General features: G+C 35.7%; 1 protein-coding gene across 1 annotated transcript in view; it reads right to left on the reverse strand.

Annotated features, from left to right (window-relative positions):
• Positions 1-4096: 4096 nt before the first annotated feature.
• The window catches only part of LOC121375098 (glypican-5-like), a 126776-nt gene continuing 114367 nt past the window's right edge, over positions 4097-16505 (reverse strand). Inside the window, exon 7 of the mRNA XM_041502339.1 lies at positions 4097-12870. Coding sequence (XP_041358273.1) covers positions 12737-12870 — 134 coding nt within the window. The 3' untranslated portion in view covers positions 4097-12736. The remainder of the gene's footprint in view (positions 12871-16505) is intronic.

Consider the following 16505-nt stretch of genomic DNA (forward strand, 5'->3'; position numbering starts at 1 on the left):
AAAGGGGAACTATCACTATCCCACTGTTAAAGGGGAGCTATCACTATCCCACTGTTAAAGGGGAGCTATCACGGTTTAAAGGGAGTTATCACTATCCCACTGTTAAAGGGGAACTATCACTATCCCACTATTAAAGGGGAACTATCACTATCCCACTGTTAAAGGGGAACTATCACTCTGGTTTCCCATCATTCCCCTGTCACTAGGTGCAGGAGAGTAATTATTAAGCTCCCCTTGGCATGTGAATTAACAAATACCAAGGGACTAAATACCAATATTCAATGTGGTACCATGTTAAATTGATCCCCACACTCGGTTAAGTTACCAAGGGACTAAATACCTATATTCAGTGTGGTACTATGTTAAATTGAACCCCATACTCAGTTACGTTACCAAGGGACTAAATACCAATATTCAATGTGGTACCATGTTAAATTGATCCCCATACTCATTTACGTTACCAGGGGATTAAATACCAATATTCAATGTGTTACCATGTTAAATTGATCCCCATACTCAGTTACGTTACCAGGGGATTAAATACCAATATTCAATGTGTTACCATGTTAAATTGATCCCCATACTCTTTAAGTTAGGGAAGCCGTTGATCATTCCCCTCACTTGTTTTTAAGTTGAGGTCTGAATAAGGCAACAAAACTATTTGTAGAGAAACTTGTTAACTCTGAACTATGTTTTGTATTGCTGATCACTATTCTGTAATATAGTTTTAGATAGCATTATTTTCTATGACAACTTAGTACACAAATCATGTCTCATTGACTGTAGTTGATCCACTGCAGAAAGCCTCGTGTAAATTGAGAATTATTTCATTTGCCAAATTAAAATAAAATGTGCAATTGGCGAGTGGTAGCAAAGGCCGTTTTCCTCGTCCCCCATTTTGGATTTTATGCAACAGAAATGTGGAGACGGCTTTGTAAATTGGGTTTTATAAATATTTATGATTATACTTCATTCTGATAAACCAGAGAAATAATCTGTTAATGCTGTTTATAAATGTACAGTGATTTCAATGATGTTATAAATAAAGTTTTTTATATACATAATATTTGTACATTTTATTTTGTGTATTTCTACAAAAAGAAAAATGTAGCAGGAATTAAACATTTTTTTCGATGGACTGCTTTCCAGGGTTGATAAATATGGATGATAAAGTTTGTTTTGTTTAACTAAACCACTAGAGCACATTGATTTATTAATCATTGGCTATTGGCTATTGGATGTCAAATATTGAGTAATTCTGACAGTGTTGGAGGAAACTCACTACAGTTTTCCATTCGTAGTGAGGGATCTTTTACCTGCACCATCCCACAGATGGTACATACCATGGCTTTTGATATACCAGACGTGTTGCGCTGGCTGAAACAAGAAATGGGCCAAGAGACTGGGAGCGATCGAAGAATGTCCATGCATTAGGCGAGTGCTTCACCACTGGGCCACATCCTGCCCTCTTACAGAGGAAACCCCATTACACACACACACACACACACACACACACACACACACACACACACACACACACACACACACACACACACACACACACACACACACACACACCATCAATTAAACACTGGTTGATAGGGTGACTGAAAGAACAGGAATCCTTCAAACTGGGCATTTGGTTGTTACAACTTGATTGAGAGATTGAAATAGTGCAGCAAACAATAATTTACATGTACTTTCCAAGAGACGGGTCAGTACATGCCACAGCCTTAAGAGGGAAACTGACTGGGATGTGGGGCAGGACGCAGCCCAGTGATAAAGTGCTTGCTCGATGCGCGGTCTGTCTAAATTCGACTCCAGTCAGTGGGGCTATTTCTTGTTCCAGCCAGTGCACCATGACTGGTATATTAAAGGCTGTGGTATGTGCTATCCTGTCTGTGGGATGGTGCTACTAATGGAAAAATGTAGCAGGTTTCCTCTTCGAGATTATATGTCAAATTACTAAATGTTTTGACATCCAATAGCCACTGATTAATAAATCAATGTTCTGTTAAACAAAACAAACTTTTTGATTGGGATGTGAAAAATAACCAGTCTACTGAGGGTGATTGATCCTGTGACCAGTCACACCTCGGCCGAACACTCTAACCACCGACCTACACCTCATCGAGTCTGAAGAACACGGGCTGGAAAGTGTGACAATTAAAGGGAGTCCTGGGTTCGTTTCCATTGCAAGATGTTTCCCAACTAACCAGAGCCTTTTTGGCGACTTAAATTACATGTTCGAGATATTTTAATGTTAAATGAATGAATGAATGTTTAACGACACCCCAGCACGAAAAATACATCGGCTATTGGGTGTCAAACTATGGTAATGGAAACAAACAAGGTGATGATCAACATCAACAGAAAAATTCAAGATATAAATAAAAACAGTGTAAAGAACTGTGCAAAAATACAAATACAAATATCACAGATAGATACTGACTTTTACTCTAAATTTCATTTGTGCTGTATTAGCCATTCTCAAAGAGAATGTTGCACCCCGGCACCACGGTGAGGTTACAGCACGCGCAGGGGTTTTAATGTTAAAGGGATAGACCCTAGTTTTTAAACACTACAGCATATTTTTCACTATTAGAGCCGTTTATGATCACTGAAATCAAAACATTACTTATATTTTATTCTTTACATTATCCATTTCCATAGATCCGAAGTGTTTCTGGTCATCCTGGTGTTCTTTACATTATCCATTTCCATAGATCCGAAGTGTTTCTGGTCATCCTGGTGTTTCCAATACCAAAACAAATGCATTTTTTATATTTTAAAAAAATGCATGCATTTGAGAAGTAGGTGTTTATTGATTTGAGTTAGTCTATTTTTAAGGATATTTCCTGTTTTAACGTCACTCTTCTTTCACTCTATTTTAACTTTTATCCAAACGAGTTACAGGTTTGTAAATTAATAAACTTAGTGTCCATTTTTTATGGGTTAAAACTAGGGTCTGTCCCTTTAAGAATATCAGTCTGTATAGCAAGGTGTTTGTTGTGGATTTTACCTCCCAATACTTTTATACTTGAAACAAAATCTATAGTATGAAGAAAATTAAAAATGACTTCTATAAGCATTAAAAAGGTTGTGGGATGTAGCTCAGTGGTAATGCATTTGCTTGATGCACGGTCGGTCTAGGATCGATCCTCGTTGGTGGACCCATTGGGCTATTTCTCATTCCAGCCAGTGTTCCACAACTGGTGTAACAAAGGCTGTGGTATATACTATCCTGTCTGTGGTGCATATAAAAGATCCCTTGCTGCTAATTGAAAACGAGTAGCCCATGAAGTGGCGACAGCGGGTTTCCTCTCTCAATATCTGTGTGGTCCTTCAGGCCCGTAGCCAGGATTTTGATGTGGGGTTGGTGGGGGGTCGTTTAGGCTTCTGGTGAGGCATGAATGTTGACGAATATTGAAAAAAGAAGTGACCCATTGGCCATCGGCCTGCCCTTAGCCATATGTCTGACGCCATATAACTAAATAAAAATGTGTAGAGTGTGTCGTTAAATAAATAACATTTCCTTCCTTCCTCCTAAATGCATTAAAAGACAACTGTAGTCATTTAATATGGTCAGTTATTGGCATTCTGGACAAGAAATGACCGGCATCATGGTTAGGCCATCGGTCTATAGACTGGTAGGTACTGGGTTCAGATCCCAGTCGAGGGATGGGATTTTTAATCCAGATACAGACTCCAAACCCTGAATGAGTGCGCCGCATCGACCAGTGATCCATAACTGGTTCAACAAAGGCCATGGTTTGTGCTATCCTGCCTGTGGGAAGCACAAATAAAAGATCCCTTGCTACTAATCGGAAAGAGTAGCCCATGTAGTTGCGACAGCGGGTTTCCTCTCAAAATCTGTGTGGTCCTTAACCATATGTCTGACGCCATATAACCGTAAATAAAATGTGTTGAGTGCGTCGTTAAATAAAACATTTCTTTCTTTCTGGACAAGAAAATGCATTTAATGTGTCAGTTTGGTCGCCAAAAAGTCTGCTGGTTGGAAATATTTTGTACTCTGGACAATCCTTTCAAGAGAAGAAAAATGCAACAAGATTTTAAAAAGAAAACAACGACGAGATTCATCTATTTGAAGTTTACTGATCAGTTGTACATGTTTGATTTCATACACATGTATTTGATTAAATAAAACTGCATATATCATTGAAACAAGGAACTGTACAAATTAGATTTACAGTACACAGTGGACAACCCATCTACAGACGAACATGTAAACAAAACATCTATATTCATAGTTAAAAGCAGAAAATATGTACAGCATTCATTTAATTTTTTTTTAATGATTATACGTTTCTTTTTTTTTTTGCAATACAAATTTTTAAACATGTATACAATGAAGCATATAAAACAGCACTGGAGATTAGTCGTTTACCTTGATACACATCTGTATCTGATAAGTTTAGTAGTTAAATCTTGCATGTAAATATGCAAATTAAGTTGTGACATTTTAAAGTTGGTGTGATGTATAACAATGTATACAGACATGGGGAAAACTGGTGGCAAACGTTGATACAACTATGTGGTTATAGGCTAATAATAATAATAATAATAATAATAATAATTACCTCTTATCTTCTATGTATTTATTTTTGTTTGCATTTAAGATGCCTTGTACTTCATACTTACTATTAAAATATTTTTAAAAACATTTTTTTATTTAAATAAAGGTTGATCAATATATGGTGAGTTCTTTTTCAGTATTCTATAATAAAGGTAATTATTTATTTTGTTTTATCATATTCAAATTCAGTTTTATTCTCAATAATACATGGTGTTGAATGTGGAAAGTGATTCAATAAAAATACAGTAGAGATGTAAAACATTTCCACTTGAGAACAAGGGAGATAATTAAGAGAACAAGGGGAGATAATTAAGAGAATAAGGGAGATAACTGCTTCAAAAGCACCAGCAAGGGGGCTATATACAGATATATTTATACTTATTTACAATACGGTTACATTCAACAAGATGAGACGTCAAAAACACAATAACAATTTCTATTGGTGCTACATACAAAGATATAAAAATTACACACACACACACACACACACAGACAGACAGACAGACAAATGTGGTTGAATCCATTTAGAATGTTTCAAGAATAAAAACTAACCCTGCCAGTTCCCACCACCAATTTAGTGGATAATATAAATATATATAAATACCGGTAATGTATTTTGGACTCTTTCTTTTTGCATCATGTCTACGTGGATAATAGCCTGGCTTGAGATTTTCGAAGCTATCTTAATGCTACGATATTGTAAAACACTGTACATGTAGCTTATGACATCATAATGACGCATGCCATACTATAAGGCAGTTTTACGATATAGCGCTAGGACACGTTTGAAATGTGGGCCCAAGAGACTACAACTTTTCTTTATAAAAACGAAATTAGTAAACTAATTATATGATGAACTTTTATAATTCAAATAACAGAATTTCAACAGTAAACAACTCTTTAATCTGAATGCAGTATTCAACATTGCCTATGTTAGGGTTATTTCATTGGGCTAGGGTGGAGAATCGTGGGCAGCTGAGTTTGTCAGTTTTATTTAGAATAGAATATATTTTCCCCTGAACCTTCACCATCCATATATACTTTAGATCTTATGTTGTGTGCAAGGAATATTGTGATTGAAATGTTAATGACGTGCACGTATCTGCCAACAGATTTAATTTTAGTAATTAATTTCATATTCATCACCCTACATATTGAATTAAATCTTGAACCAAATAGTTGCGATTATTTTAAAGCATATTTAATTAACATGGAATTGAAAGTTCCATTTTTCTCATATTTTATTCTAGTTAATCAACGAAACAGGTTAAAAAATTTAATAGGTGCATTGTCTATGTTTAAATGCATGTTGTGGAGACTTTTAAATTTTTTCTTAATAAACAATGTGAAAAACATAACACAGACTAAGAAAAAGAACATTAGTGTTAAACACTAAAGAGACAATGACAGTAATACTGATGATCTCCATGACAACAGTGAATAATGAAATCTATCAGAAATATCACAAAGCAATTTCACGCAAGACAATCAACCAGGAAGGTCAGACTATAGGGCTGGTGTTTCAAGTGTATGTAATAAAGAAAATTCCTCAAATGTATAAAGCAAATTCATTGGCTGGTGAATTTTTCTCAAATGTATAGAACAAGTTCATTGGCTGGTGAATTTTTCTCAAATGTATAGAACAAGTTCATTGGCTGGTGAATTTTGTGCAAATATATAATAAAAAGTTTATTGGCTGGTGGATTTTTCTCAGATGTATAAAACAAGTTTATTAGCTGTTGGATTTTTCTCGAATGTATAGAACAAGTTCATTGGCTGGTGAATTTTAGGTTCCTAATTCCTAAATTTACTGACACATATTTTAACAACATCCCAGCACCGGCCAAAACACAGATTATTAGGTGTTAAACAAGGTGCAAATAAAAAATAAAACATACACTTCAATACCATATACAAATAAGTGTCAGACCATTAAAACAAATATTTCTCATTAGTTTTTACTTTTTTTACAGACTTACAGTTGAGAGAAGAATACCAAAATATGTTTAATGATGCCCCAACACATTCTTTAATCAGGCCTTAAAATCTTTAGAAAAAATTGCCAACCCCCCTTTTTTTCAAATGTATTACACATGTATTATTATTTATTTATTTTTCTATTAACATGTAGGCGAAAAAGAGTATAATATTTTATCTGGACTCATATGAGTGAATGCAGTTTACAAAAAGAAAAGAAAAAGAGTTCACCTACTAAATGTTTTTAGCATCTTCCATGAAAAACCTGTATGGAAAGACCACCCAATTAATGTACACAATGTGAACTGTTAGAAAAGGTGGTCTTTATGAACAGGTGACAAAGGTATGAAGAGGTACGTAGAATACATGCATTTAAAACAAAAGAGGATTTAAAATGAGGACTTTAATTGACGTATCCAAACCGGACACATGTGACAACATATTTATGTGTCACATCGTAAGTGTGTTGCTAGGATACGGAGATTGAAATCAATGATTTCTAAAATAATCTCTCACATCCGGTTACGATACAGCTTAAGTGGGATCGAATGTAGCCTAGTGATAAAGCACTGTTTTAGGCCTCAGCTGCTGCTATTATGTACATAACAGAATGAGAGAAGAAACCTGATACAGATTACTTTTACTGATTAGGAGGAACGCAATCTACAACACAGCCAAATGGATACCAGGTGGGGTTTTTTACTCAGCTGTGTGACGAATATTGTGAAAATTCTATACTGAAAAACTAAAACAGCAGAGCGAATAGAAATTTTATTCTAATGACCTATAGAAAGATACGTTTTCTGACCATCCCAGTTTGCATGTTAACAACATTATAAATACACAATATATTAGTCATAAAATATTTTATGGAAATAAACACAAAACATGCTGCATGAAATTGACAACTACACAGGCATATCAGGCACGTGAGGGGTGAGGGGTTGGGGGTCAAAACATCACCTGCTCTAAGCAAGCATGACTCGAACCCCCCCCCCCTTAGAAATTCGCTCACCAGTCCAGAACCCACTCTTGCATGACATCCTGCAAACGTGCCTTCTTATTTCACTAGACTCACAGAGGATAGTCAATTTGTACAGTACAATGAATTTCCGTATGAACAGCAAAACCAGTTTGTAATGTTATATGATATTTTTTACGTAAGTAGCAATGGTGTAATATGAAATAGGTTAATTGCCCAAAACACCTTTAAAAATAAAACAAGCTTACAAAATTTTCAGGTCTGTATATATATATATAGAAAAACAAAGACCTGAAAAGTAACACACAAACATGGTATATATATATATATATATATATATTTTGCAAAATATATTTTGTACCTTAATTGTGACACATATGGATAAAAGGAATTTTTGTAACAAATGGACAGGTCTGAATATCTGTACGATTGTAAAGTACAGTTGAACCTGATAAAAACAGCACCCTGTATTAAAACCGCCTGCCTATAAAGGACACTTCTGACACCCTTCACATAAATGTGTGTATTGTAACCTATATTGTATATATAAAAGAAAAAAAGAGACATCGTCACAAAAACCAACTTTGGTTGCCTTTATAAAACACAACTGAATATGTCGATGTTATGCAACTACAGTAAAACCTCTCGAGCGCAGACCCTCTGTAAACTGGAATTCCCTTAAAACCAGACATTTTACAGAATCCCTTTTTAAAAACCAGTATAGAATGTAATCTCTCTAAATTGGATCCCTCTTAAAACCAGACAATTATCTTGGTTAGTGTCCTGTTTAGAGGGGTTTCACTGAACAACAACAAAAGAAACACAAATATTTTCAAATATTTTTCTCTCTTTATACAATTAATTCGGTGAACAGACAGACGGTTTAAAATGGGCCTAATATGAACACAAAACGTTGATCATTAATTTTAACAGACACACAAAGACTAACAGGATTCAAACTGGATAATTTAAAATAAAATTAAAGTAAACTAGACTAACACATAGAGATTATTATACCAGCTTGTGTGTCGTACTGGCTTTACGAAACGAGTGTCCGGAATTTTGTATTGCCCAATTAAGCGAGTGCGAGGTTAATACATAAAACCTGACACGAGTTTCATGGGACATGTGAGTGTAATCATTTCTTTATTATCCATATTATTATTGTTGTTTTCTTTATGAATAACAAGACCCAACTCAAAATGTTTCAGCCTCAGCCACAGCGACGAAATGATGTCATATTTGAGCTAGGACTGGAGAAGCAACGTCATGTTATGATGTCGCTTCTCAAAATTAAGTAATTGCATGTGTGCTTCGTATGATTATTATTAACTCGGTTATGTTGAACCATATGGATAATATTTGGATTTCTTTAGTCATTGTTCAGTATATATTTATTCCATAGTGTGTCTTCAAAGTGACATTTTGGCAGTCCCGAGACATTCAATCACTATTTAAAGCGACATAATTAGTTTTTACATGTACATGTAAATTTTAAAGGCATACTGTCACGGATGTGAGGACCTTGTTTCACTAAAAGTGGATAATAAATGAAAATTACATTAATTTTTGAAAAACAAATCTGACTATTGTATCACCGTAACTAAACCATGATGGAGTGAAATCCATGTTAACCCTCTCGGCAATTTTATTTTTTTAATTCTGGACCATTGCCATAATTTAAATATTTGTATAAAATATAATTAGAAAGTGGAATATGGTGGCTACGTAGATGGGTGAATAAAGTATGTTTAAAGACAAATCAATTAAAACATTTCAGGTGCAGCCACTCTCTATGATAAATTGTCCTATTTTGTAAGAGGACTGCCATTCTGTAGAACAAATTGTCCTATTTTGTAAGAGGACTGCCATTCTTTAGAACAAATTGTCCTATTTTGTAAGTGAATTGCCACTCCCTATGACAAATTGTCCTATTTTATAAGAGGGTTGCCACTCCCTAGGACAAATTGTTGACGACACCAAGACAAACTGACATAATAAGAGGACTGCCACCGAGAATAAAATGTCCTACTTGATACAGGACTGCCAGACCATATGACTGGCATGAAAACATTTCTAAAACTAAGACATTTTGTGGTCTTATGTTCACTAATGTCCATCATATTATGTTTACAGAAAGACTAAAACATTTAATATCCCACCTTCAAAATAATAACCAGACTGTTGTAGAAAAATTAACCCAAATAGATTAAATGTGTAATTCAGACTTGAAACGTCCTACCAATGTTTCTGCTCCACATTTCAAATCATAAAATAAAAAGATATAATAACCAACTGATCCACTACTGAAATGTTAAGTGTTGGGTTATACGATATTAAAAATATTTCACATACTAACACAGAGAATTTTCATGGATCAAGAGGTGTTTAGTTTTCAGGCATTTTACAAAAAATCCCCCCTCCCATCACCCACACTGTGTTGAACACATACATTCCTAGCTACGTTTTTATCTAAGCTGGGTAAGCCAGGGGTGGGGTGTTAACAAAAGCAACAGAACAAACAGTAAGCTTTTTACAGTAACAAAAACAGAAAGAAAGAAAAAACATGAAATTAAAAATATCATCACCATACACAATTATGTATACATAAGCGTACAGTATGAAGAAAATATTTATGTTTAACAGTTTGCATTGTTTAAACTTTAGCAATGGACACATTAAGACTGTACAATTTCAATTCATCTATTTGTACATCCATTCTACAAACCTCCTGTTTCTTTTCTCTCCGCATAAGTAAAGCCAATACGTATAGCTAGATAGATGGACTGGTATGTGTGATATATATTTTGACATTACATCATCTTGAAGTGTTCGTGTTAGTTGCACTGTTAATGTATCCATGGAGACAAACCATGGGACCTCACATTATTTCTTGGTGCCAGGCTCATGCTTTTAAGACTTTTAAATGTCTGGATTTTCGACTCAATCTTAAAATGTCTGGATTTTCGACTCAATGTTAAAGTGTCTGGATTTTAGACTCAGTGTAAAGTGTCTGGATTTTAGACTCAATGTTAAAATGTCTGGAATTTTAGATCAGGGCTCATCTTGTGTGCAACCTAATTTGTTAATTTCTCAATTTACATTGGTAATACAGATTGGTAAACAAAATGTAGTAACTGGCTAATAAACTGTAATTGGCTACAAAATTCAGCATTTGATTAAAATGTTGTAATTGGCTAATAAACTGTAATTGGCTACAAAATTCAGCATTTGATTAAAATGTTGTACTTGGCTAATAAACTAATTGGCAACAAAATTCAGTATTTGATTAAAATGTTGTACTTGGCTAATAAACTGTAATTGGCTACAAAATACAGCATTTGATTAAAATGTTGTAATTGGCTAATAAACTGTAATTGGCTACAAAATACAGCATTTGATTAAAATGTTGTAACTGGCTAATAAACTGTAATTGGCTACAAAATACAGCATTTGATTAAAATGTTGTAATTGGCTAATAAACTGTAATTGGCTACAAAATACAGCATTTGTTTAAAATGTTGTAATTGGCTAATAAACTGTAAATGGCTATAAAATTCAGTATTTGATTAAATATCGTATTATTTGGCTGATAAAATATAATACATTATAAAATACAGTAATGGCTAAAAATGTAATAAAATGCAATTGGTTATAAAATATACTATTTGGCTAAAAATGTAGCAAATGACCAATAAAATCTGTTTGATTTTTACAACTGATACCATTAAAACATATTTAATATGAAAACAGGCTGAAATAAACTTTGTGACCTGCATTCAATTTGAATGGTGTTAGAATCTGCACCGATAAAGATTCAGCCAAAAAGTCTTAGAAGCCTGAGCCAGTCCAAAATTCTGCGTTTATTCATTATATCCATGTACATTGGTTTAGTCATCATTTGCATTCCTTTCTTTGGAACCATTTTTCATCAGTTGTACACACTGTAGTCACACATTTCACCAGATGCTGTTTAATATCACATTTAGTAGATGTACAATTCCACTTGAATAGTCTTTAAATAATCCCGTTTCACACCAATAAACCTTAGTTCATCCCAATCCTTGCAAATAGTCTTTTTAACATTGGATCTTTGCTGCCAGTCTTATAACATTCGATCCTTGTAGTCCATCTCTGATCCTTGCAGACAGCCATGAAACACTGCAGACAATCACTTATCCTTGCAGTCAATCTCCGAATATACCTTGATCCTTGCTGCCAATGTATAAACCTATCCTGCTTCATTCAGTCTGCTTGATAATCTAGTCATATCCTTGCTTTTTTATCACTCCTAATCCTTTCAGCCAGGTTATTTTTTTTACCAATCCTAATCCTTGCAATTTTTAACCAATCCTGATCCTTGCAATTTTTAACATATCCCAATTCTTGCAATTTTTAACCAATCCTGATCCTTACATTTTTTAACCAATCCTCATCCTTGCAATTTCAACATATCCTAATCCTTGCATATATACTCTCTTTTTTTTACCATATCCTGATCCTTGCATTTTTTAACCAATCTTCATCCTTGCAATTTCAACATATCCTAATCCTTGCAATTTTTAAACTATTTTTTACCATATCCTGATCCTTGCAACTTTTTTTTACATATCCTCATCCTTGCAGGAAATCTTTTTTAAAACCTGATTCTTGCAGCCAGAATGTTAATATCACATTATGACATACAATCCCAGCAAGACTTTTAATCTCATCTTTCTAGGCTTATCCTTAAATTGCAGTCAGTCTTTTAATATGTGATCCTTTATTTAGGCAAACATTTTGCTGCGTCTCTCCTGAATTTCAATTTGCAGGTTTCATCAAGCACTTCAACTGAGATAACAACTGGGTCAACACTTCGACAAACTGCCAATAATAATGTCTTTTGGAAAACAGCTTCCAAATATTTTAGCAATTTGTCAAATCATACACCATGTAAATTTTACATATTTTTTTTAATTTTTTTTAATTCGGCTTTCGAAAAATTATCTTTTTGTTTTGGGAAATTTAAAAAAAAGATTTTGTTTTTAGAAAATGTAACGAGTTACAGCACATGAAAGGTATTTTGCTTCATTGAATTCGTGAACTAGCGATCACGACATCGCAGATTTCAGATGATATTTGTGGAGATGAGTACACAAAATGGATGGATTAATTTGTGAACACACATTGCGCATGGCTCATCAATGGAGCAACACAGTCCTCGCCAGGCTCAACACGACTACCAGTAGCGCCACCTGTCCCGGGAACACTCGACAACCAGCGCTCTTCTTCGCCTTGTCAGCGGTGATATCATGATTGATGTTCGTGTTTGAACCTGTTTGAAAAGACAATAGATCCAATTAAATTATTGTCATCATTACAGAAGTGAAATACAGAAAAGAAAAAAAAAAATTCATGTCGGGTGTGATATCATGGTTGATGTTCGGGTTTGAACCTGTTTGAAAAGACGATAGGTTCAATTAAATTATTGTCATCATTACAGAAGTGAAATAATGTATATAAAAAAAATTCTTTACAGATATTAGTGGCTCAATATGAATATATACAATGTAGTAGAAATACAGAACTTCACATATGTTGTTTTCGCTTCCTATTTATTGCACAGGTTTATTTTGCACAGGTTTATTTTGCACAAGAATATATATACCATGAGACCGCGTAGCGGTTGAGTCGTATGTTCTTTCGCAAAATAAACAAGTGCAATAAATAGGAAGTGAAAACAATGTTAAGAATCATACTCTGCGGCAGCTATGCGTAATGTTTCAAATACGATATGTAATCATATATTACACCTGTAAATAAAAGGGAATTCCCAATTTAAAAGTTCTGGTCCAGATCGCACAAATGTGTGATACAAAATAAATTTATCACACGGTTTGAAAACGTCTTTATCACTAAAGTAAGATTGAATAGGTATGTAATAAATAGTTGTCTATGAAAGTTTTGCTATGAGACAAATGCTTGTCCTCAAAAATGAAAAACTGCCCAATTGGCCCATCTACCACACATCAGGCAAGCATTTTACCACTACGTCCCACCCTTCCGTCACAGCTAAGCTGATTAATATAAGCTATCAAGTGTTTAAGTCGAGTATGTACAAGTATGTACCATCCCAGGGCCAAGCCCAACTTGACAAGGCAAGGCTCGGATGACATGTCAGGTGAGTGCTTTTCAAATGGGATACAGCTAAGCCGATTAGTAAAAGGTATAAGGAATAAAGGAATATTTTATTTAACGACACACTAAACACATTATAATTGGGGTTATATGACGTCGAACATATGGTTAAGGACCACTAAGATAATAAGAGAAGAAACCCGTTGTTGCCATGCTGTCACAAGAGATCTTTTACATGCACCATCCCACAGGAAGAATAGCACATAGCATGGCCTTTAACATATCAGTTGTGGAGCAATGACTGGAACGAGAAATAGCCCAATGACCCTCAGATGGGGGTCAATCCTGGACTGACTTGTTGAAGCAAAGAAAGAAAGAAATGTTTTATTTAACGACGCACTCAACACATTTTATTTACGGTTATATGGCATCAAACATATGGTTAAGGACCACAGAGATATTGAGAGAGGAAACCCGCTGTCACCACTTCATGGGCTACTCTTTTCGATTAGCAGAAAGGAATCTTTTATATGCACCATCCCACAGACAGGGTAGTACTGGCTGGAACGAGAAATAGCCAAATGGGGCCACCGACGGGGATCGATCCTAAACAGACCGCGCATCAAACGAGCGCTTTACCACTGGACTACGTCGCGACCCAACTTGATGAAGCAAGTCTTGGATCACATATCAGGTAAGCGTTTTGCCACTGGGCTACATCCCGCCCCTGTATAAGCAACTAAGTGTTCCAAGTTGAGTATGTACCAGCCTACGAGCCGAGCCTAACTTGATGAAGCAAGTCTCAAAGGACTCATACACAGAACGTGTTTCTCATTGCCTCTTTGTGTGCGAATCAATAGTCTGATTAGTACCTATCATCTCCCGCGCCATTACACTGCCCCGTCTTCCCAGCCACAAATCACCATTGGTGACAAAAAAACTGGCAACAAAGAGCACGCAGTTCGGTGAAAGAACAGCAGCGACAAAGAAATTACTTTCTGTCCTCGCCGACACGTTAATAACACACTCGATGACAAACGGGACACGTGCGTCTTTTAACAATCAGGATCGACACGTACACATTAAAGTTACCAAGTAAAAGAGTCAGATATTATAGTGGTGGCAGCGGGGCAAAAGTTTTTGAGTTAAAGTTACTAAGTAAAAGGGGGTGAGATATTATAGTGGTGGCGAGAGTTTTTGTGTTAAAGTTTCGTGTTTAAATCAATTTCTCACAACTTATTTAAAAGTTAAAGTTTGTTTTATATAATGACACCATTATAGCACATCGATTTATTATTCGTCGGCTATTGGATGTCAAACACATGGTCATTTTGACATATAGTCTTAGAGAGGAAACCCGCTACATTTTATTTTCCATTAGTAGCAAGGGATCTTTTATATACACCATTCCAGAGATATGACAGCACAGTGGGGGTGGGGTGGGGGGGGGGGGGGGGGGGTGGATGGGGGTTTTGGTTCATGTACCCAGTGATTTCAGCCCCTTTTGATAAAAACCCAACCCCACTCTCCTAATTTGTTTTTTATATGTGTAAAATATTAGCCATACTTTTCGACACATCTGGACATCTAAAGTATAACCAAACTTTGTTTTGTTTAACGACACCACTGGAGCACATTAATTAATTAATCATCGGCTGTTGGATGTCAAACATATGGTAAACTGCTTGAACACAAGATGTGTAAAATACATCGACAACATTTTCTCCCTTTGTAAAAAAAAAAAAGAGGAGAAAACCCCAGCAGTGTGTGAGAGAGAAGAGTGAATAAGAAGTGACTCACTCTTGAAGTGGATTTTACGACCCCATAAATTAAGTGTGAGCTGAATGGCATCAAAACCGCTCGGAATGGCAGGGTTTCCCTTCAATTCCCGCCAACACCAGAGAGACCAACAACCGTCGGTTTACGACCAGATGTATGGCACACTCTACTGGCAACATTATAGATTTTCGAACATGTAATCTGACATGTGATATAAATTCATACAAACGGTCACAATTAGCCAACTTGGGAAATATGCGGCTCAATATTAACAATGACGATAAATAATTATTGAGGGTGGAAATAAAATTACAAGAGATTTGTAGTGTCGTGCAGTGCACTTATTGATGTACAGTCACACCACATTTAACGGACACCTTTTTGTATGACGACCACCTGTCTATAAAGTCTGTGTCAAGCAGGCCATATACAGATGCATGTACTGGACCTCTGTATAATGATGACCTGCTTAAAAAGGCCACAAGCAGGCTTTAGATGCACATGTATACTAAGGTTAGGGGACTACAATTTATTTTCTGTTCAATTACAGTTGCTGCCACTCCTTACAATGATTGCCTGCTTGTAAAGATTGCACAGAACAAATCTCATTATGTAATAACTGCAAGGAATGTCAGACTACAGGGACAGATCCAAGACTTTGTTGGGGGAGGGGGGGGGGGGCAAAATTAAAAAAAGGGCAATAAATGTAAGGAATGTCAGCTTACAGGGGCATATCCAGGACTTTGTTGGGGGGGGGGGGGGCAAAATTTAAAAAAGGGTAATAAATGTAAGGAATGTCAGCTTACAGGGGCAGATCCAGGACTTTGTTGGGGGAGGGGGATTTAAAAAAGGGCAATAATTGCAAGGAATGTCAGCCTACAGGGGGCAGATCCACGATTTTGTTGGGGGGGGGGGGCAAAATTTTAAAAAGGGCAATGAATGTATGGAATGTCAGCCTACGGGGCAGATCCACGACTTTCTAAAGGAGGGCCACAAAATTCTCATAAGGGCAATAAATGTAACGAATGTCAGCCTAGATCCATTTCAGGAGGG

This window comes from Gigantopelta aegis, chromosome 1 (genome assembly GCF_016097555.1).
Source record: "Gigantopelta aegis isolate Gae_Host chromosome 1, Gae_host_genome, whole genome shotgun sequence".
Taxonomy (NCBI): Eukaryota; Metazoa; Mollusca; class Gastropoda; order Neomphalida; family Peltospiridae; genus Gigantopelta; species Gigantopelta aegis.